This window comes from Corapipo altera, unplaced genomic scaffold (genome assembly GCF_003945725.1).
Source record: "Corapipo altera isolate COAL_440 unplaced genomic scaffold, ASM394572v1 56, whole genome shotgun sequence".
Classification (NCBI taxonomy): domain Eukaryota; kingdom Metazoa; phylum Chordata; class Aves; order Passeriformes; family Pipridae; genus Corapipo; species Corapipo altera.
In genome coordinates this window covers 8,386,439-8,409,150 of record NW_020884896.1, presented here as the reverse complement: position 1 = coordinate 8,409,150, position 22,712 = coordinate 8,386,439, and the positions used below count along the sequence as shown (strand labels likewise).

The 22,712-nt window shown below is 39.0% G+C and overlaps 1 protein-coding gene across 9 annotated transcripts in view; it reads left to right on the top strand.

The window, feature by feature from the left end:
- The window catches only part of SORCS1 (sortilin related VPS10 domain containing receptor 1), a 270,529-nt gene that overhangs the window by 101,575 nt on the left and 146,242 nt on the right, over positions 1 to 22,712 (top strand). For 7 of the 9 annotated variants that reach the window (XM_027648093.1, XM_027648089.1, XM_027648094.1 and 4 more), the window contains one exon: positions 19,339 to 19,438. In XM_027648093.1, the coding sequence (XP_027503894.1) occupies positions 19,339 to 19,438 (100 nt within the window). Of the gene's footprint in view, positions 1 to 17,499; positions 17,559 to 19,338; positions 19,439 to 22,712 lie in introns of all 9 variants that reach the window. The other 2 variants (XM_027648091.1, XM_027648090.1) reach the window with 1 other exon arrangement.

Sequence of the window (22,712 nt, the reverse complement as noted above, 5' to 3'; positions counted from 1 at the left end):
TTCTTTACCATCTATAAGAGCACAAAGTTCTTTTGAATTGGTATTTGTAAAATGGTATGCTCCTTTCTGTTTGTTTGGGCACCTACCATAACATAACTCCTATGAATGCAGTCCTTACACTACAGCTGTTCCAGAGTATCTTGTGATTTGGCTGGATACAGCAAACAGGTGACCCCAGTGCAGTGGGGAAGGAAGTGTTGCTGGCACATCAGGCAGTGACTCACAGATTGCTGCCCTAATTCCTGGAGGAGTAAGTTTGTGCTGTTGGCATCTGATTCCTAGGAGAGATTTGAAATGTGTGAATAGGGGCTAAAGTTAATAAGAGAGATTAATGAACCCAGAGGGCTCTATGGAGAATAAAAGTCAGTTGCCTCAGTAGTATGAATAGGCTTATTGTCCAAGGGATTGGAGATGCTAAGGCAGAGGTAAATTCTAAGAAAGAATCCGACTAAGGCTAAAGGACTTTTTTTTTTTTTTTTATTTTTAATATCTGATCGGCAGCTGCTGTGCTGTGTCAGGGATCAGATGGGTGTGAGTGGGTAAGTTTGATCAGTGGTCAGCTGAGGCTGTTGTCCTTGCTATGTGTTATTTGGATCACTGTGCCCTCTCTGGGAGACAAAAAGGAAAAAAACTGTCAGGCATTCCACAGTAGCTGTTACACTTTCCTGACCAAACCTGGCTCCTCCTTTTCTGCAGCAGGGTGCCATGACCTCTCTCTTGCTCTGCGGTTCTGTGTAGGGGGTGCAGGTTGTTGTACTGGTTTTTAAGTCACCAGCTATGGTCAGTGTGTGGCTGTAGCTGTGTACAGCTGTGGCAGAGACCTGTGGGAGATGAATCTCATCTGCTCAGATTATGAACTGGCAGTAGTCCTGTTACAAGGCCCAAGCTTGCTGCTCCTGATTTACAGAGCCAAGAGGCCTAGATTCCTTGAAGGAACAGGACTGGCACCATAACTCTTCTACTGACAGAGTCCTGCAAAACTAAGGTAGTTACACTCAAGTTGCTGAACTTACCAGCCTCTAAATCAGACAGGACTTGTCAGCACTGTCAGCTGAGTTAATGCCTGGTGGTACAGTAAGGAAGATGCACTCTTAGTGTTGCTTTTCTGTCAGAGTCATAGAGTAGACAAGTAATAATGTCTTCATTCAGCATAAAAAGCCTGTTGCATTAATTGAAATAACAGACTAGGACTGAGTTTGTCTGGAGGTAGAGAGCAGACATCTAGTCCCTGTCCCCAGGCAGGAGGTAAATGTGATTTACATATTGTTCATGCTCCAATGCTGTCATTTGCTGCACTCTAGGCTGACTTTCTGGGATTAATTGATTATGTTTTCTTACTAGTGCTTCCCCTAAAGTAGACTACTACTCAGTTGTCACCAGTACTGCAAATCAGATGATCTATCAATTGCCACAAGAATCACTTCTTGTGTGACTTGCCTGTCTTCACTCCTAATTTTCTAAAGCAAGCTTTACTCTTAGCAGCTACTTCATTTCCTGCATTTTTTTGCTCTGTCAGCCGAAGATTCCTATTCCATCAGGTCTAAAGGTGTGGTTTCTTAATTCCGTGGTTAATTTTGAAATAATTCCCTAGCTGGCACCAATAGCTGGGATGGAGGTAGATATACTGATCAGCTGCTGTGACAAGTATGTCTAATTAGCTGAACTGTTTCTCCCTCTCTGAATACCCAAAGGAGATGTTTCATTTCAAGGTTTTATTTAGATGAGCTGGGAGTTAATCATTACGCAAAGGTCCAGTGGTTGATGACAGATCAGCCTCTGATCTCACTCAACAGCATTCATTTGTGGAGGCATAAAAAGTCCTCATATTTCAGGGGTGACAGTGCAATCACTAGAGTTGTCCATTTGTCCCTCTCTGTTTCCCTACAGAATGATTCCTTTACCTGCTCACCTTTCCACAGCCCTCAGAAGATACATTTAAGGTCAGTGAGCTTCATGCTCAAACACAACAATGTGGCAAGAGGCATTTTGCCTTTGCTGTCCATTTTTTTTTTTTTTTGGATAGTTGAGCAACATCATATTTGGGAATGGTGACTTTACTTAAATATCTGTTTTAATTAAATATCTCCTTCTTTGTGAATCGGAACTCGAAATAGTCCACAGCAATTTCCCAAAGAGAAGGACTGTAAATATGTGGAATGTGAAAATGGGAATATAAGAGTTTCACAGTCCCAAGACTAGCCTTATTTCTACTTCCTGGCTAGTAAGAACCCCCAGCATTGATGGCTACATCTGTCCTGCAGAGCTTGGTTATATTCCTGAGTATTGGCCTAAATACAGTTTATATTCCTCCATGCTTATTAACATAATTGAAGAAATTTGGTAACATACCCTCTTTTCTTTTGGTGTCTGTAAACCATTTGTGAATACAAAGGTAAGCTTCCTGAAAATTAGGAGCTTTTTTCCCATTAAGTCTTAGCATGAAGTAAAAGGATAAATAAAATAACAGGAGTTTTATTTTATTCCCTCCAACAATTCTGTTTTACTCTCATAAATAAAACATTTCTACAGAAAGACACTTATTTGAATTTATTCTCACACCGCCACCCAGACTGAGTTTTTTGACTCTCAGTAACCTCACATAGTGTTGATAACTTCATGGGACCACTGCTGTGCTGTGTGTGGATGAGTCAGCTTTCCATTTCCAAAGTAGCTTTGCTTTTTTCTTGAAACCACACATTTCTCATACAAAACCTAGCTTACTTTCTGAAGTTTGTCATGATCCTCCCTCAGAGCCACAGTTGTCTCCATTACTACAAGAAAACCTGTCGTCTTCAACTGCTGTTTACAATCACCTGACCTAAATGGTTCTGTAAGTACTAGGGCTTTCTTTGCAGATTCTCTTCTTTGCAGATTTTGTTTGGTGATCCTCTGAAATGAAGCTAGAAGAGCCAATCCAGTCTTAGCTGCACCGTATACCTGAATTTTATTATCTGTATATTGCTGTATCCAGGCTATTCTCTTTCCTTCCCTTTTATTGACTGGTAAATCTTTTTTGTTACACTGGAAATGTGCAGAATTTCATTTTTGTTTTAGTGAACTGCTGCTGGGAGAGTCCTTCCCTTTTTGTTGAACCCAATCGCTTTGTCAGCTTGATTAGTCAAATTGCTGGTGAATCTATTACTCTCCTCCATAATCATGAGTGTAGTTGCATTATTAAATATCTCTCTGCCCTGCACACAAGCAGAGTTCAAAGGGCTGAAGGAGAACATCATCCACAATAATTAGCTCTCTTCAGATAAAGGAGGCTCCTAAACTGATATTTTTTATCATTTGAGAATGGCTGCATCCCAGTGTTTGCATTGCTGTAAAGGAAGATTTACTTGAAACTAATGTCAGTATGTTGGTGGTTACTGTAGTAACAGCCCCAGCTGTTGTTTTAATGCTTAGATATATACAAATGAATCAATACTTTAGCTGGCTATTTCTCTTTGTGCGGTCCTCTCTTTCTACCAAAGCCTGGACCTTTCACATCTCAGGTGGATATCTTCCCAGAACTAAATAATCTGTTCCTTCTGATGTTCTACCAGGAAATTCCATTCAGTATCTTTTCTGAGAAGTTCTGCTTTGGAAGGTTGGCATTTTCTAATGTGAAAACACGTGTCTGGAGCATTTCCAAGTGACCCTGCAGATGACTGAATTACATTTCAGTTTTATCCCTGAACTTTCAATGTGTGTGTGGTTTTGCTTTTGTTTTGTTGGGGAGTTTTGTTTGGTTGGTTGGGGTTTTTTGTATTGGTTTTTTTATCCCAGCCACTCCTTCTAGGCAGAAGCATAAACCTGTGAACTAATAATTATTGTTTTAGGCAATGTGACAGCACAGATGTCAAAAATACTCCTTGAGACCTCTCCAGGACTCATGGAGAACTTGGGAGTTGTCAGGGAAGATTTATACCATGATGAACTCACTTAGCTGTCTGGAAAAACAGAATTTCTGTTTTATACAGAATTTTGTGTTTCTGAAACTGTAGTAAAACCTGATAGTGAAAAAGACTGTGAAACCTGTCACTAAATGGATGATGTCATTCAGCCAGCTGGCTAGGAAGGTTGGATAGGTCCCTGGAGGATGTTTTGATTTTGTCCAGAAACTGTCATCTGATGGAGAACATCCTTAGGGAAAACTTTATTTTCAGTGATCTACTAAGACATGTTCCTTCTTTGCATGGGTGACGCAGTAACAGGAGGTCTTAATCTCCTTGGCTCTTAACAGTGAAAGTCACATCAGCAGTGTGGAAGGACCACAAGATCTCATGTCACTGTGTTCTCTAGAGATACCGGTTCAAGAATTCAAATGCTGCAGATTATTTCTTGTGTTTTATTTGTGATGATGCCAACTGTCACCAGCTGTAGAGTACATGGAATTGGGCTACTGCTGAGAGTGCCACTGACACAGCATTGCAGGTATTGCCCCTCTGCTTATTGTGCTGCTGTCCTGGAGAGCCAGAATGCCTTTGACACGCACAGGAGCAGTAATGAATCCTCCTGGGATGCATGCACAATAACCCTTCTCTGTAGCACACAAGGTTGTTCCCACTGCATTCATCTTGCTGCAGCAAATAGAAATGAGAAGTCTGACTTGTCAGAGGCTTGTCCAAATTCCCTGAGCTCTACCATCCCTACTATCTGTGGGGTGATCTGGCTTCAGTCCAGCCCCAGTCCTGGAACAGTGGGGCTGGAATATTTCAGTTTTGCCCCTTTCTGAGCAGCCTTTGGGATGGCAGTGTGGGGAGGCATCAGTGAACCTTCTCCCTTGGGCACCTGACACTTTTCTCTTTTGATTGACATGCCTCTCTCAAAGCCAGCTTGAAAAGTGTTTGCACTTGAAGCAAGTGGAGCAAATTCTAATTTGTCTGGAATGGGTCCTCCTGCTAAATGTTAAACTGACCTTTTCAAGAGAAATTTACTTGATAGTTCTAAGTGAAGCCCTGCTTTAAGCTAAACCTGTCACTACAACATGATTAAAATCACTTAAATGTACATCAGTTGCACATATTATTAATGGAAATTGAAATCAGCTTAAATGGTAACCATAAATTTTAAAACAGGGGGAAGAGGATGGAGACAGAAAAAAACCCCATACATGATGTGAAGGTTAAGGTGCCTTATTCACCTGAAAATCAGATGGACTGAACAGGGAACTTTATTCTGAAGCAATGAAAAATCACTGACTACTTTTTTGTGTATTTACAGTGCTCCAATTCTTATCTACTGAAACGGGGAATTCAGTGCATTTGTGGCAGGGACTTGATCTGTGTAGACTTAGAAGAGTTGTTCACAGTTGTCTGGTCTTATTTCACCTCTTACTGGACCTTTAAGCAACAAATTATCAGATTTCTGGCAGCCTGATAGATGGTGGAGGCATATGTGTGTAGACGGTGCTGAAAGTGGGGTTTGGGGCATACCTGTGATACATGAATGTCTGCTCCCCAGCTGAACTGCACATTTAAAATCTTGCACCTGTTCTTGTCTCCTTCCCTCCCCCACCATCCAGAATGAGAGCTCCAATGTTTGGCTATGGTAACAACTGTTACTTAAAGTGTCTGTTGTGATTGGGTGCTAATAAATCAAAATGAAACTGAAGACCTTCCACTTACAGTCATTTATCAGAGACTTTCCATCACGCAGAAGGACAGGACTTGGCAAGCATCTCCAGACAAATGTCCAGGGACTTAAGAAGGTCCTTCTTGAGGATATTATCTTTATGTAACTGTGTGACCTTTGTCATTCCAAATGCAAATTTGAACCTTTTGTAATTAATAACTCTTACTCTACCAGAACTGGCTTTAACACAGGTGAAATTAGTATGGCTTGGGACCTGTTTTGGGACATTGAGTGCTTCCACGTGGCACTAAATAATACTTCATGGATATAACCAGATAAGCTCTTCTTTAGGTTTGGAGCTAAGTAGGCTGCGTTGCCCACATACTGGAAGTAAACACAAAGATCTTGTATGGCCAACATCAGACTGATATTTTTCTTATCCACTAATGCCACCTCCACTTCCTAGTGTAGGAATGTAAGTGGTCACACACAGTATGTATCACTCCAGAAGGGAGTTGCATGACTATGCTAACATAGAGCAGTAGTGTGCCTGGAAGTGATGGACTCTAGAGGTAGGATATGGCAGTACGCATCAATTTGGGGATTTATGTGGCTTTTGTGCTCAAGTGTGAGATTTGGTCAGCAATGCTGAAATTTTCTTTTTCGGTGTGTTAGAAGACACACCTTTTTTTTAAGGGCACTGGTGATGGCTGAGGATGACAGGTCTGTTGTATGAAGGTAAAAAGAATTCTCAGTGACTTGGCTGAGTTCCTGTTGGTAGCATTATTTTAATGACTAGATTAATGTCTTTATACACCCACATTTTTGGAAAGACCTTCCTTAAAAATTTAATTCCAAATAAATTAAGAACAGGTGGCTTGTGGGAAAAACAAATCTTCTGGTCAATTTTTCTTGGAGGGGACTTGAATATAAGTTTTGAGTAGTGGATGAATATAGCCCATTAGTAAGGATTTTAGTATCAAGGAATTTTTTCAAGGTGTTTCAATCTGCAGTCTTTATTTGCTCACAAACAGAAAATGTAATTAATACAAGATGTTGCTGCAGTGCGGGGCAAAATAGTAACTTGATCTTGTGCAAGATGTTTCTGATACAGAATATACAGCCAAGCTTTAACTTTTATCATTTACTAGTAACATAAAAGCAAATCCATTTTATCTGTAGCTGGTGCTGACATAAAGATGACTTTCAGCATCAAAGAACCAGAGGAGCTGAGCTCATTTCTATACTATCAGCCTGCAATTCCTCTATGCACAAATGCCAGTGTATTAGTTTGCTAATAGACTACTTGAACACCTCACCTTGACCACAGCCTGCTCTATTCTTAACACACAGCACATGCTCCTGACCATTTTTTCTGCAGAGTGATTGGGAGCGTGCATCCTCCGCAGGCCTGGGAAACGGTATTAATCTTCTACTGTGTACTTTCATTTCCTGTAAAAATCCATCTTCTACTACCAGAGTTGACCTAAGGTTAGATGTCAGAGGAACAAATTACTATCACTTGCTCGATACCCCAAGAGTAGCTATAAATAGTAAGCTTTATAACCCTACTGATCCTTGAGATACATAGTGATAAATATGCTTCTATCAACCAAGAGAAAAAAAATAAAGCTGCGTGGCTCTGGGTGATGTACATTATTTGAAACTGGCACAAATGGTAGAGCTACATCAGTCAAATGGCTTTAAAAAGAAAAAAAGCAACGCTTGTATTTGCCTGCTTTAAAGCATTAATTGCTGGTTTTTGGGTGCGGTAATCCAGTAACACATCTTTTACACCCAGCAACAACAAATTCTTTCTTAGCTACTATGGTGGGGTAACAGTGGAGCTGACAGCTAGATTAGGGTAACAGTTGAGCTAACAGCTTAGCCTGCTCTCTGCTTGGACTCACAGAATGAATTGAAAACCTTTTTAGTGGAACAATTTTCTGCTGGGAAACGGGACATTATTCAGATAAATCTCCTGCAATATTTTAAGAAAGAAATCTTGACAGAAAATGTTGGAATTATTTGAAACTTAAAGTGTGTTTCATTTTGATTTTTTTCCTTGTTTCATTGGAGCTTTTTTCCTGTGGAGTGACAGCCACACTATGTTATAAAATATTCAGTTGAATGGATAATGGTACTGCTGGTACAAGTGAAATGAAACACTCTGAATTATTATTTTTTTAATTTAATCTTTTTCCCTCCTGTATTCTTATTCCATCCAGATTTTGGGAATAATGATATTTTAAAACAAGGAAAAAAAAATTTGTTAGTAATGCCTAAGGGATGAGAATTTCATCTTCCAACTAACTTTAGTATGAATTAATGCATGAGGCACATTTTTAGCTGGTTTTAAAACACTACTGGTCCATGGGAGTTAGTTCATTATAACAACTAAGGGGCTTGGACAGTGATTTTGAAAATAATGTCTTGGGCTGTCTGGATCTTTTAAGCTTTCTAGCTTTTGATTTGCACTGGCAAGATAGAATGAAGGTTGCATATTGTGTTGCAAATTCTTGGATGGTGCCAGCTAGAAAATCTTTTCTCTGGCAGTTAGTACGTACCCTGCAGAAGACCTGCAACATGTTTATGACATAATAAGATTGCTCCTTACTCTCAATTGGAGATGGACTAAAGCACCTTTCTGGGTCTGTAATGTGACTATGATGCTAAGGTAGCTCTGCTGAGCAAGTGTATCAATCCCTCTACCTGAGCTCAGCCTGCTGTGAGAGTTTTTTGGTTTTTTTTAAATAAAGCTGCAATGACCTCAGTGCTATGATGGGGAGGGGAGTGTAGGGCATGTATGGTTGTCTCATCTTGCTGATTAATGGAAAAGCTTCCTGTTGCTCTGCCCTCAAGCTACAAAATCCATTAACCACCCCTTGGGGTGCCTGAAATTTATTCTGGCCATTACCATCAATTAGAAAGTTAATAGTGTGATGATTACTGGGCTACAGTCCTAGCTATTTGTGTGATTTACACCAGACTGGTGTGAAAATGGGAAGCATCAACACTTGAGGAATCACATTTATGAGCGACAATTTGGCATTAAGGGTGTGGTGATGTCAATATGCCTCTGTAAACATATGTCAGGAAGAATCATTAGTCATTCCCAATTCTCCAATTTAAAAGGTAGCTATTAATTTAAATGTATGGAAGCACAATTTTAATATCCATCACAGCTAGGCTGAGATTTATTTTACTGATAACCATAAGCCTTGAGTGAGGCTGGGCCTGTGGGAATGGCTGTGTTCTGAGTTACAGTGGTACAAGGTATTCACCAACCTGATGAAGGAAGGGTAGAAATTTGCATCTTAGCCTGCTTGTTTGTTTTGACAAACAAGTCAGGTGGACAAGGAGATCTTCCGGACTGGTACTTTTCCACTTATTCCTCTGATTCCCCAAAATTTCCCTAAGGTAGCAAGGAGAAATCCTGTTGCCAGTAAACTTGCCTTCCTTTCTTCAAAGTCTTTCACTAAAAAGAATGTTGTGATGGCAAATGGAAAACTATTGAAAAACAGTACTGTGGACTTAGAAGAGAGAAAATGCTGGGAGTGTGCGTACTGTCAGAGTCACAAACATCAGTAACCTGTCAGCTTTTGGTATATATTAATCAGCTCCAAAAATTTAATAGTCCTACTGGAGTTACTGGTTCTTCCCATGTGCATTCAGATGCTGCAGCACAAAATGACTTGTAGAGAGAACAGGAGAAATTTCACTAGTTTCAGCCAGAGCACCAGTAGTGCCAGCCTCTTGAGTCTTTCACTGAGAGGGTCAAGTGGAGGTCTTGTTTTGATGACTATTCCTTTGTTTCTCACTGCTGGATTTCACCTTGCATTGGATTAGAATGGCTAAAGTAGTTATGATCACAAGTCTCCCTACAACTCTTCTTGACTTTTGCTGCTTCTATCAGTGAGGGACTGGAGATGAGTCTTTGAGGCTATAGGAAGATAAGAAGCTGAAAGGGAGATTTGAGGGTCAAGGTGTTGGTGAATCACTCTCTCTGCTTCTCAAGCAATGGAGATGAAAGATTCAGTTCCTTCAACTGCCACTTTACTTTGTCCTCAGTGGCAACCACCAGCCTTTCTGGGAATCTTTTAGCCGGGCAAAATAAGTGATAAGTCCAGCTATTTTGCCACTAATGCAGTCCTCTGCCCCAGACATCTCATCTCCTTTTCCAGGGCTAATCCTGCAAATAGTCTTTTAGCACAGCAGAGAGGGGTTCCAGAATGTAGCTATGGCCCCTGAAATGGGGTTGTCTACAGCAAAGCCCTGCATTTACAGTCCCTTCCTGCAAAACAGTGCCTTGGAAATGCTGTCAGAACAGGGTCCAGTCAAATCTCTGTGTGTTATTTTTCACACAAAAACTTGGGAATTGTACACTTGGAAGAAAAATCTTCATGTCTTGCATTCTGACAGCAAAGATCCTTCTGATTTCCTGGAAACAGCTGCTTGCAAACCAGGGCAAATTGATCGTTGAAGCTGTCCAGTTCCATGTTTATGGTGGTGCATTTCCATAGTAAATACTTCAGATTTGCATGAGTGTGTGATTGGGATCTCATCTTGGATCAGCAGGCAGAGGAGTGGGGAATCTGAATATGGATTTAATCAACTGCCAGAATCCTCTGTTCTTAACCTGCTGACATGAGAAGCCATTACACTGTGCAGTAAAAGGGGGGTTATTTGTCAGTCAAGATGGGACAGACATCTAAAATTAGAGAAGTAGTAAAAGGGAGGAGGAGGAAAGTGCATTTTTCCCATCTAATCCAAATTTGATCTTTTTTTCTGCTAACATATTTGATGTTGCTCTTTTCTTTGGGTATCCAACCTTCATGCAATAATGTTTCTGAAGCCTGAAGGTTAAAAAGCCCATCTCCACAATACAACAGAATGTTACTTCCCCTAAAAAAGGCAGTGGCATCAAAAACTGGTATTTAAAAAATCCTGTAATGACATCTTGCAAGCACAAAATGCCTCTGAATTTTCACACATGAAAGTTTGGTCCGAATTATGCTCTCCCATGGATAGTTTGGTAAACTGGGAAGATTTGAAGAGAAATTATGCAAAGGGATACAAGTCACCAGAGCTGAAACAAATACCTCCACACTGGTGTTTTAGCTTTCCCTCCTTTTATTTTTGGTTCTTTACTATTTATTATCTATGCCACAGACTATCTCCTCCCTAGGTTTTATCTTCTAGTGAATTTACTAAATGTCTCCAAGAAGGAGCTGACTGAGCAACATGGGTTCTTCACCATGGCTTATATAGGTGTGATTGGTTTCTGCAAAGGATACTGTGCTTTAGCACAATAGATATGAGCTAGTCTTTAGCAGTTCACAAAGAGACAAGTTTTGCATCATATCAAGGACAGTGTAGATCAATTCAGGTGGATCACTTTGATTTCAGGACAAGAGTACTTAAACCCATTCAGCACAATTCTTCCAAGATTTCAGGTGATAAAAAAGCACTTAGAGGACTCAAAAGCACTTACAGGACTTAGAGCTTCATGCTCTGCTTGGGCAATTGAAGAGACTTTGAAGTTTATGTTGACTTTCAGTCTTGCCAGTCTAGTGTTGTGGTTTAACCCCAGCTGGCAGCTAAGCACCACAGAGCCACTCGCTCTTTCCCCTCCCTGTTGGGATGGGGAGGAAAATCAGGAAAAAAAGTAAAACTCCTGGGTTGATATAAGAATAGTTTAATAATTGAAACAAAGTAAAATATAATAATTCAAGGAGAGAGAGAGAGAGAGAACCCAAGAAAAGCAAGTGATCCACAATACAATTGCTCACCATTTGCTAACAGATGCCAAGCCCTTCCCTGAACTGTGTTTGGCCCCTCTTCTGGGTAGTTCCCCCAATTCATATAAAATGGGCATGATAATCTGTGGTATGGAATATCCCTCTGACTGGTTTGGGCCAGCTGTCGTGGCTATGCTTCCTCCCAGCTTTTTGTACGCTTCCTCACTGATAGAGCAAGAGACACTAAAAAGTCCTTAACATAGGGTTAGCACCACTTAGCAACAACCAAAACATCAGTGTGTTATCAACACTATTCTCATACTGAATCCAAACCAGAACACTATCAGCTACTAAGAAAAAATTAACTCTATCCCAGTCAAAAATCAGGACCATGCTTGGCACTCATGTGCTACCCTGATTGTTAGAAGAATTCTTCTTTTCCTTGTCTTTGCATTAAACAGTTGTGAGTCTTGCTGCTTTCTAATGTTATACATTGTGGTATGAGTGGATTTGCTCTTTTGTTTTGTTCAGCTGGGAACACTTGCATGTTCATCATAATTGACCATTCCCTTCACCTTTCACTTGATAGAGTAAGAAACAACCTTACCCTAGTTGCATGACTTCCTTTTATCCCATACAACCTGTCTTCTCTCCTGTTGGAATATTGCCACCATCACCATCCCATGACTTCTGAAGCTATTGACCAAATTCTAGTTAACCTTGACAGAGAAATTCAAAGCTTCAGACAGACTGAGCTCCTACTTGTTTTCCTAAAACCTTCTAAATTGCAAAGGTTTTTCCTTCTCCTCAGCCTTTTGAAAGGTACAGAAGATGTGTTGTAGGGTGAAATGTGAGGTTTGCTGAAGCCGTAGTGGTTGGGTTGTACTGAAACCTGTGTATGTGCTTTGTGCAGCCCCAGATCATAACAGGAGTGTGGATGGCTAAGAAATGGTGACCTGTGCCTGCAGCTTGTGTAAGAGGTTTAGTCATGTGGCTACAGATTTTGGAAGGCCCTCTACTAAATATGTGCAAAGGGATGGATGGTCCTTATTTTGTATGTGATAGAGACAGAGGGACAGGTATTCTCTGTTTATGTGTGTTGGTAACCTGGGTGTTACTAAATCTCAACTGAAACAGTAGAGAAGGCAAGTTAGCCGAGTTTATTTTTCTTCAACCATTATTTGAAGGAGAAACAAGCAACTTACCTGTGCCAGCTACAGATAATATCTTGTGGCCCTTCCACTCCCGTATTTCCTTTGTTTTGTATTTGGGTAATATTTTGAATAATTATCCAAACCAATATGTAAACTTGTGATTGGATGATAAAATATGAGTTGCTTCTCCTGCTTGTCACATCTTTAAATTATTTATAACAATAATCATCTGAACTGTATTAAGCTGAAAATTACAAGGAATTTGAGTGTGTATACTTCTGTTCATGTAGATCACTCCAAATAAAAGTTGATTAAAAAGGAAAAGAAGAAAACTGAATTACTTTAACTGATTATGCAGAGAAATGTCAATTTCATGGTTTCCTATTGTTTCTTTGCAATTTTTTGCTCCCTCTCTAAGTCTTTTTCGTGGCTTTTGCAGGTGGAAAGCTTTATTTTGTGATGAGAAAATTCTTTCCATAAGCAAAAAAATACACTTTTCATTAAATTCATAACTTTAAATTCATAATTTATAGTTAAATCCATAGTCACAACTCAAACTGGAAGTAAAATATCTTCAAAAATGGAGTTTTAAGTCTGTTTTAAAATGCCTATTTAAACTGTATTTAATTTTGTCCTGTTGACACTTATATCAAGACTCTTTCCAATCCTTATTTACGCACACAAAACTCCAGAAAACTTTAGCTGTCAGGGTAGAGTGGGAAGATGGTGGAGCCTGAGGGGACATTTGGCTCTGTCACAGACTTCCTTCAAATGTAGGATTAGTTATCTAGTCTTTCCCTCCACTTCCTCCACATAGAAGGTGGGAACAATACTGTTTGCCAGCCTGCTGAGGGCCTCATGAAAAAGAGGAATCATAAGCGTGTTCACTAAGGGAGTGAAACATGTCGGTCCCTCAAGTTTCAAACTGTTTTATTTTTCTGTACCCTTGAGATGTCTATAAAGATAATTTCAACTGGATAAATTTGAAGTGTTTTAATGTTGTGACATATGCTGTGCTGTTACAGCCATTTAAAGAAATGCTAACCAACTGTTTGGCTTGTCAATGCTGTAAGACCACTTAACACTGCCCTCTTGAACCAAACTCTTATGAAGGAAAAAAAAAAGCCTCTCTGAACTAGCTTCATTTTAACCTAATCCCTGCTGAAAGTAAATGAACTATAGTTAAACATCAGCCAAATTCATTAATAAAGTGAAGAAGAGGAGTCCAGGGAAGGCTTAAAGATGCAGTAGAGTTGGTCCCAAACTGCAAAAAGGCCTTTGGCAGAGGCAGTGTCAGGGACATGAATCAGTTCGGTATTGAAAGGCCTGGGCTGCTCGGTGGGCTACAGGAGTTTTAAATAAAAATTCTGTGTCCTGTTTTCTAAAGAACAAATATAAAACTGTGTGTTGGGGAGGGGGACTGATAGCCATTCAGAGTGTGACCTCAGGAGAGAAACCAATGAGGGCAAGGTCTGCCTCTGCTACATGGAAATTCTGTCCAAGGCCACAGGATTCACTGTGTTTACACCTTGCAATTGTTCTTCAATGTGGAGTTCTAAAACTTTTCAAAATGTATCATTTTCTATGAGCTAGGCAAATAGATCCCATTAGAAATAGGCAAAGCCTTGGAGAATTATTTGTACAATGAGTTAGAAAGACAGACAGTGCTGAAAAGTATCCAGATGAAGCAAGGTAATTTGCAAAGCAAAAGTAACATTCTAAGAAAATAAGGAATGGAATTTAAAAAAAAAAAATCACTCTGAGAGAGAAACTGAGATTGGGGTCATTATTACTTTCTGATAAAAATACCAGAGTTACACATGAAGGAGTTAAATCAAAACAGGCATCAGACCAAAAGTGATATCTGTCAATGCCTAGTGAAAGGCTTAATAGGAAGAACATGTGAACATAAATGATTAGCTGTTGAAGAAGACTTTGACATTACTAGCTGTTGTGAAACATGGTGGTATGGTAAAAATCAATGGGAAACTTTAGTACCTGGCTATGAAACCAAAGTAAAGAGTTTCAATTTAAGTGATGGGGGAATAGCACCTCAACCTAGAAGCATCCCCAGAAAAAAAAACAAACAAACAAACAAAAGTCAACAGCTCTACAGCAGTTTACAAACAGGCGGAAAACATTGCACATAAGAATACAAATACTCCCCAGAATTACCAGCTCCAGTATTTTTCACATTCAGACATGAAAGATCATTTTTAATGTCTTAATTATTCCTTTATTTAAAAACTTGTTCAATTGAAAGCCCTTTGTTAGTGCAGACTGCGGCTCCACAGCTCTGCCTTCTGCAGTCTGAAAGGCTTCTTTCCAAAAATCTGCTCGTGTAGAGATTAATACAGTAGCAACTGGCAAATCTTGTGCTCAACTGGCCATTCCCTTTGGAGCCAAACTAGGTGGCAAACTTAGTTATGTGGGAGGTTGGAAAAAATGATCTAATAGTCATTGCTGTTCCTTACTTAAAATACTTGACTTCTGCCAGAGGTGAATTTCTGTGCAGAAGGAGAAACAGGCTAGAGCTCATCTCTTCACACTGCTCCTGGTCATGACAGGCTGCCCTGCTCTGCTGCTCCCTAACCACATTACAGGTGTTTCTGGTCCTGCCTCCCAGGGCCAGCTGCCACTTGGACCGTGGTCAGAACAACAAACTAAACTGTGGAGGAAAGAGGGTAAGGACATGAAACACAGACAATGTTCTCATAGTGGAGGTGAGGGAAGCAGTCGAGTTAATATGTGAAAACCAGATGTAATGGGTGGGAAAAAGAAAAAAAAAAGTAAATGGTGCCAATTAAAGTGATTGCTTCTTAATGATGTGTGTTATAACAAGAAACTTAGTCTGTTAACAGGGAAAGAAAGCTGTACTCTAATAGGCAGGAGGCATGAGACAGCTTAAGATCTGCAAGTAATCTTTTTCTTTTTTTCTCATGGAGTGTTCCAGAAAGATCCTGAGCAAAAAACCCCACCTTGACCACATGATCAATTGTTTGATTCTTCAAATCTTCAGCAGCTTATGTAAAATAAGTACAGGCAACCTTAAATTTGTAACAAAGGAGAGTAAACAGCAACTTGCTAGGGAATTTATTTAATCTATATATTCAAACTGACAGTTCTCTGAATGGCAGTCTGCACTTCTTGAGAAGCATAGGGTTCATGTTACTGGTTGATTCAGAATGCCTATTATAATTGTGAAATATTGGTAGAAATGGATTGAGATATATTCATGACAGTAGGTGGACTAATGAAATTCAGTGACTTTATTTAAAATGTGTAGGAGTTTATTATAATACTGAAATAGAAATGTCATTTACCCTGACGGGAGGGGAGGGAAAAGCCCTGTCAATGAATAATAATAAAGTTATTTAAATGTCAGCTTCCTTGCGAATAGTTTGCAAAATATAAATTACCCTACCTGTTTCTAGTTTTGTTTTAGTTTATTACTGGGAAAGACAGAGCTTCAATCGTAGAATTGGGGTATTTTTTAATACTGTGAAATGAGCTAGTAATAATGAAAATGTTTATCTGCTTGGGTGTTTGCAGAAATCATTCTGCTTTACTGAAAAAGTAGGGAGTCGGATTTTAAACAGCTGCTGATAAAATTTGGGATTTAATGGAAGCAATTACAACTAATATGGTGGGACAGGTGTGAGGTTCAGAACTGAGTCTAAATACTTTTTTTTCTGAATATTATTCTTTTAGTGTCGTCTGCATTTCAGTAACATCTGCAATCTCTTAACATAGATCTGAACATACTCCCCCACACAATTTGGGAAACCATTGCATCACACATGTCCACACTAGGGACAATAAAATAGGGCTTACTGTTCACCATTTAAATATATCTATTTCAGTAGCTGTGGCTATTCAGCAGATGGATCAAAGATAGAGTTTAATTTTTGTGTTTCCAGCTCCACAGGTCCTGGGTTTAATCCTTTCCCATGATTTATACAAACATTTGCTTGCTCAACTCACATTACAGAGAAGGACTAAAACTGACTTCTCTCTACAGAACTTCAGAGAAGCATTGCCTTCCACAACAAGTGTGGGAGATGTTGTTTGGTACCTATCCATTCCCCTTCAGATGACTGGGATTGAATTTGTTGATCCTACACTGTCATTAGTGCCTACACCCTGCTGAGGTCCATATGTCTTTTGCAGCCCTTCCCGGTTAGACTGGCTTCCTGGATTGTCAAACAGCTGATATGTTTGCATAGGTTAGGATTCTCTTGCTGCTTTATACACCCATTTAATAAGACAAACAAAAAACTCATTATCTAGGCTGCTAATCAATGCCTGCTTGTATACATATATGTATATTAGGAATAAGATGAATGCAGGTTGGTGATACTCCTGGGTTAGATCCCGACAGAGGCTTCACATATGTGCAGTGTTTCATTTGATACATTTTTTTTTTTCTGTTCCACTGCTCTGTGTGTGTATCTATTACCATTTCTTTGTTTTAAAGCACTACTGGGTTCCTATCTGCTGTTGTATATGTAGCATTTACCTCCCTGTTAAAATAAAGGGTAACTGTAAAGTGGTGCAAGAGAAACACCTGGTAACTAGGAAGGTAGAAGGACTGGCTATTTGTCAGTTTGGAACTTCATAATGAGAGTAAGATCTAATAGTAGCTCCTTTGATTGCTTGTGAATTTGTTCTTCTGCAAAAAAAATGATGTTTTTCTAAGCTTTCCAATCTTTCAGTTTCTTTTATAGATGTTGACAGAAGCACATACTTCATCTGTATATAGTGTTACCTGTAAATAAAGCTATGAATGCAAAATAATTGCCTAGAGATTTGAAGAAAGAAGTGGCTGGCAATTCTGACTAAGATTATCATTTGCTGTTGACATCAGTTTGCCTGTGCTTTGGCAGGGGTTCCGGCTGCTTTTCTTGAACAACTTCAAAGCAAGTTTTATGTCTCAGATTTTCTTTGCTCCCATCCCCTTTTGAAAGATCCCATTTTGAATTCACTGTCACTGGTATAAAAAAGAGCTGTAATATTTCATTAATGTATTTTTCCTAGCTCTGCAGGTCAGATTTGGTCCTTACAGTCTTTACATGTCTTTATCAGCTCAAACTTCGCAGAAAGGGTAGGTTTTGGGTTTTAGGCAGGCAGTAACAGAAATACTAATTTCTGAGAAGACTGGGTGGTGAGGTAGGACAAGACAACAAAGTGAAGCAGCAGTCCTTGGCAAGGCTGTGTTCAGCATCCTACTGTGGATCCCTTCGCCTCAATGCTGGAGCATCTCTGAAATATTTGGTAACAGCAATGATCATAACAGTATCCTACTGCTCAGTCCACTAAAGAAATAGCTCAGTTAGTTTACATCTGCTCTGAGAGAGATGACCTTATAAAGGGAAAGATCAATCAGCGGGTGAGAATTTGACATTAATGTTCCAAACACCAAAGGTCATATATGCACACACGTGCATGTGTTTATTGGGGGGAAAGGAAAAATCTATGGATGCAAATCATATGTCAGTTGTTATATGAGCAGGCAGATATGTGCAAAGGCTTCTATAAAATTGCTGAAGAGAAAGACTCAATTTTAATGCAAATCTGCATTTTAGTGCAATTCATCTTTAATGGGTAAAGCCCCAAGCTGCTGCTTTCTTGTTTTATTCATGTAGTGATTGCAAAATCTGAAATCCCGGAAGCTGTGGTATGAATGTAGATGTGGAACCTGATGCAGAAACTTAACACCCTCCATATTCAAACAAACCCAAAAACCCACAAAAAAAACCCCATTAAGTGTCTTAAATACCTTTGTAAATTTAGCCATTGTTGACCAGATAGAAAAGAACTTGCAAATAATGGGTGCCAAGAATTTACTTTAGAATGTGTGGGTTTGGAGTGCTTAGCACAAAGGATGTAACTGCTTGGAAGTGAAGTTCGATATGGAGCCATTTGTACATGTTACAGATGAGATACAGGAATGTTGTGCTTTTAAAAGTTGCTGCTACCCAGATACATGTCGTTTTTCTGCAATTTATGGATACAGTTCAAACTAGTACAGAGTACCAACTGTACTGGTTTGGACTGGTTATCTAAATCCCCAGGATGCAGGGACAGAATTCAGACAAGCATGAGCTGCATAACGAACAAAACCTCTGCTGATGATTGTTCCAGGTTCCAGTCACATGTTAAGAGTACGTGTTACAGGAACTCTGCACAGTCTTGCTTGTTCATGTCTTTTGTTCCTCCCCAAGCCATGTAGTCACTGTCTTTATGGGAAACCCTCATACTAGAAATATTTTATTTTCTCTACCAAACAGTGGCTTTTAAAGGAAGAATAAAGCATGTGTTCATGCTCTCTGCTAGTCAGTGTGAAAAAAACTCCCACAACAAGACCAACAACGTATAAATTGTACGTCTAATGTTCATGCAGTTAAGTTTTCAAAAGGACATTGATGATTTTTGCAGAAAACAGAATTGTAATTTCACTGAACAATCAGGTGGAGCAACTACTTTGGAATACAGTAAGACATCTTAACAAAATTTGTCTAAGCTTGGAGTATAAGATGAATTGATAACCTTAGTCTCTTGCTGTCTGCTATTTGGCATTTCTGACAATCATTGTAATCTTCTGTATGCAAAATTTAGCATTTCTTATTGCACATGTTTATTTTAAAATGCTTTGGGAAGATGCTGGTTTAATTTTTCCTAATCTAATTTAAATGCAAATTATAAACACTCACATGATGCTATGTGTATATAATTAAGTATCATTATATACTACATGAATCATTGAAAAAGCTCTAGAGAGCCATTCTGCTATTTAAAGCATGACTTATATTGAAAAGCTGCCAAGTGACTTGTGGTTTTGTGATTAAGTGTTTGTACTTATAAAAATCTCTTTTGAATTGTAGGTCAACAGATTATGGGACAACATACGAGAAACTAAATGATAAAGTTGGTCTGAAGACTATTTTGAGCTACTTGTACGTTTGCCCAACAAACAAACGTAAGGTAGGTGATAATGTGGTTGGCTTATTTTGACTTAATGATGCTATTTCTGTCCTGGAGATCTCTTCCAATTTCCTCAGTATCTGATAGTATTTAAATGGCAGGAATCTCTCTCTGTCTGTCTTGCCTTGAAAAGTTGTGTAGCTTTATCAAGATATAAACCAAATTGTACCACGTATGCTAACTACAAGTATATTTTAGGGAAAATACTTCAGGAAAAGGTGGCTATTAAATGAATAGGTGTAATGGGCATTTAATTGTTTCCTTACCTTCTGGAAGGTGATGATTTTGTTGTCTGAAAGGGAGAGAGACTCATTAAAATGGCAGAAATGCATCTACAGTGGCCAGATTTTATGTAACATTATTTGTCTTTTAAGTGCTCCCAATAGTGAACTGAACAGGATTTGACAAATTCCTGCAGAGAAAATGCCTTCCAAAGCCCAGAAGGTTTTAATCATCTAGACACCCTACTGAATAACAATTTACTAAGAATTTATAACACTGACATATTAATAAAAGGAATCTGGATGCCTTCTTTGAGATACATTTTTGACAAAATTTTTGTAATTTGGAGGTACTAGGAAGAGACGAAGGACAGTTCATAATGATAATGATGACTTGTACTCTCACATATGCTGTGTAATAGGCAATTATTACTTACTGGAGTTTTGGTGTGGAAACTAAAATGTATTTAAGTCATCATGAAATTATTAGTAAATTAATTTCAGATGTGCTCATACATTGGTTCAAAAAAAAAAAAAAAGAAAAAAAGAATGAAAAGAAAACAAAAATGTGATTAAATAAATGGCAGTGCTGGCACCCTTGTCCCCTTGACTTACCAGCAGTGCATATGCAGTGCTTGGAAGGCCCTATGCCAGCTCATTTCCAGAGGGAATATGAACATGGCTAGAATAGTTTTCTATTCCTTGATTTCAGTCCTTGTGCATGGTTTGGGACTGTGAAAGGAAGAGGGAGCTGTCCTAACCAGAGAGGACAATGCTTAGCAGATTAAATTGATATTAAATGGTTCCAAATTAATGAAGAGATGTCATCTCATTGCATCTGACCCCTGATGAAGATGAAGCTCTCCTCTAGAAGCTAAAGAATGAAATTATCAGATCACTTGAATGTCCTTCAGCTCTGAGGTTTGAAAGGTGGTCTCCTGAAACAGAAACTGTGGTGTGGAGGATTATGTATCTCTCTCTATTATCACACCTGATATTTGTTGGAGAGTGATAATACTGTTCTCTAGAACTAAGGGTTTCAACTGGGAAAAATCTGTAGGATCCTTTAGCTATGGTGCTGCAGAGAAGGCTAAGAAGAAACTAAGGGTTTTGCAAGCTTTTTAAGCCAACTGCCTGGCCCTGAAAAGCCTTCATGATGTCTGGCTGCACCTTCCTGTTCCCTTCCTTGCACAGCCACCTTTGTTTGTGTTGCCATCTGGTGAGCTGGATCGAGGACTGATCTGCCTGAAAACAAATCCCTTTCCAGCTCAAAACCTAAATAGATGAAAGAAAAAAGCTTTCAGGTGGAAGTGTGGAACTATCTGTTCTGGCAGTAGACTGCACTAAAGTTGGCCTATAATCAATATGGGACAGTGCCAGAGGAAAGCTGCAACACCTGGGATGAGAGGACCTATGTAATGGTCCAAGATTGAATTTTTCAAAACTTCTTTCAGCAGGAGCTGAATTAGTCTTGCAGGGAAACTTTTGGAGGCCTGGTTTATGCTGTCTATTTCTGTAGAACATCAGGCCATTCCTTCAACAAACATTTGACTTTAGGCACTTAGCTAGTCCCACAGGTTAAGAGGGCACTGGGGAGAGAGCGTAGAGCTACATTATGTTTCCACACTAAAAAACACTTCTATATTAAACCTCAAGGTTTTTATTATACCCACTGTGGAATGAAAAGCTGAAGGAAACATATTTACAAATTTTACCACCAAAAACATTTTCAATAAAAATCTGTGGATCCTGAGACCTGATTCCCTCTTCTCCCCTGAAATTTTGGTAACAGTTTCAGAAACTTTGGTCACTGAAAGTTGCATCTTGTTTCACTAATGTAGGCTGGGTGGGTAGCTGCAGAAATTGTTTTAAAATGTGGAGCTCAACTATTCTAAACTCCCTGAATTTTATAACACTCAGCTCTTCATGTGAAGGGTTTATACACTGCCACAGTTAATACTGGCAAATGCTAACTGTATTTTCCCTAAATATGTGTTGTATGTGCTGATTTTTCTGACTACACCTGCGGCCTTTGATGTCATTTTTTCCACAAGGCATTCCTTAGCAGAGAGAAAAGGCTTCTTCTGTAGTGGATAAGAAATGGTGCATTTTTTATCTTGAAGTTATTGGATGTGAGACCTTGCTACAGCAGTGATCCATAAGTGGGGTCAGCATGTACTTAACTTTCTGAAGCTTCCTTATTTTGGAAAAAACAAAAGTCTTTTAGTGTTTAACTTTTAGGAATAATTCCGTTGAAACAGAAGGTAAATTTTGAACTTAACTGACTCAAGGTGATTGCTTCTAATGAAAAAAACAAGTGTATCATCTATGTATGTCTTGTCTGTGCTTTGTAAAGAAGAGCAGTAGGAACAGTGAACTGTAGAATGCATGTAATTCGATTTATTAAAATAATTAATAGATTTGTTAATGAATTTCTGATTATTTTCGCATTTTGGAAAACAACAAATGACAACATGTGTTAAATATATTTTTTGTTATAATTTATTTCTTCTTCTACATCTAGGGAAAAAAAAAGTGTCTATAAATACCCAGTATTTGCAAAGCTTCCCACAGCCCATGAATGCCAATTTATTTCTAAAAGCTTCTGACTGCCAGTTCTTGTTTCTTTATTGAACAAATTTAAATCCTTTAACCAGACATTGTAGGCAATGTCATGTTGCAAAAGGGTGCTTTGAAAACAAAAATCAGAACAAAGTCAACTGTTATTTACAACTCAAATTGAAGATATATTGCTGTTGCTTGGTATTTTTCTGAATTGCAGTATTTTCTGAAGGAAATGATAGAAAATGGTGACTAACATAGCAACGTATAAGTGGCAATGAGAAGTGGAAACAGTTTTTTAGTATTCTCTCCTTACACTGAATTACTGTGCTACCTGGTCTTATGACTGATGGCACAGATCAGGCAAAAAAATGTTACACATGGATCTTGCCAAAGACACGGAGCCTGTCTTGAGTATTTGTCAACAAGTCTTCAGAAGAGAGAATCCCCAATGTGCAATAAATCCCTAGGCTTAGGTATGTCAACATTGG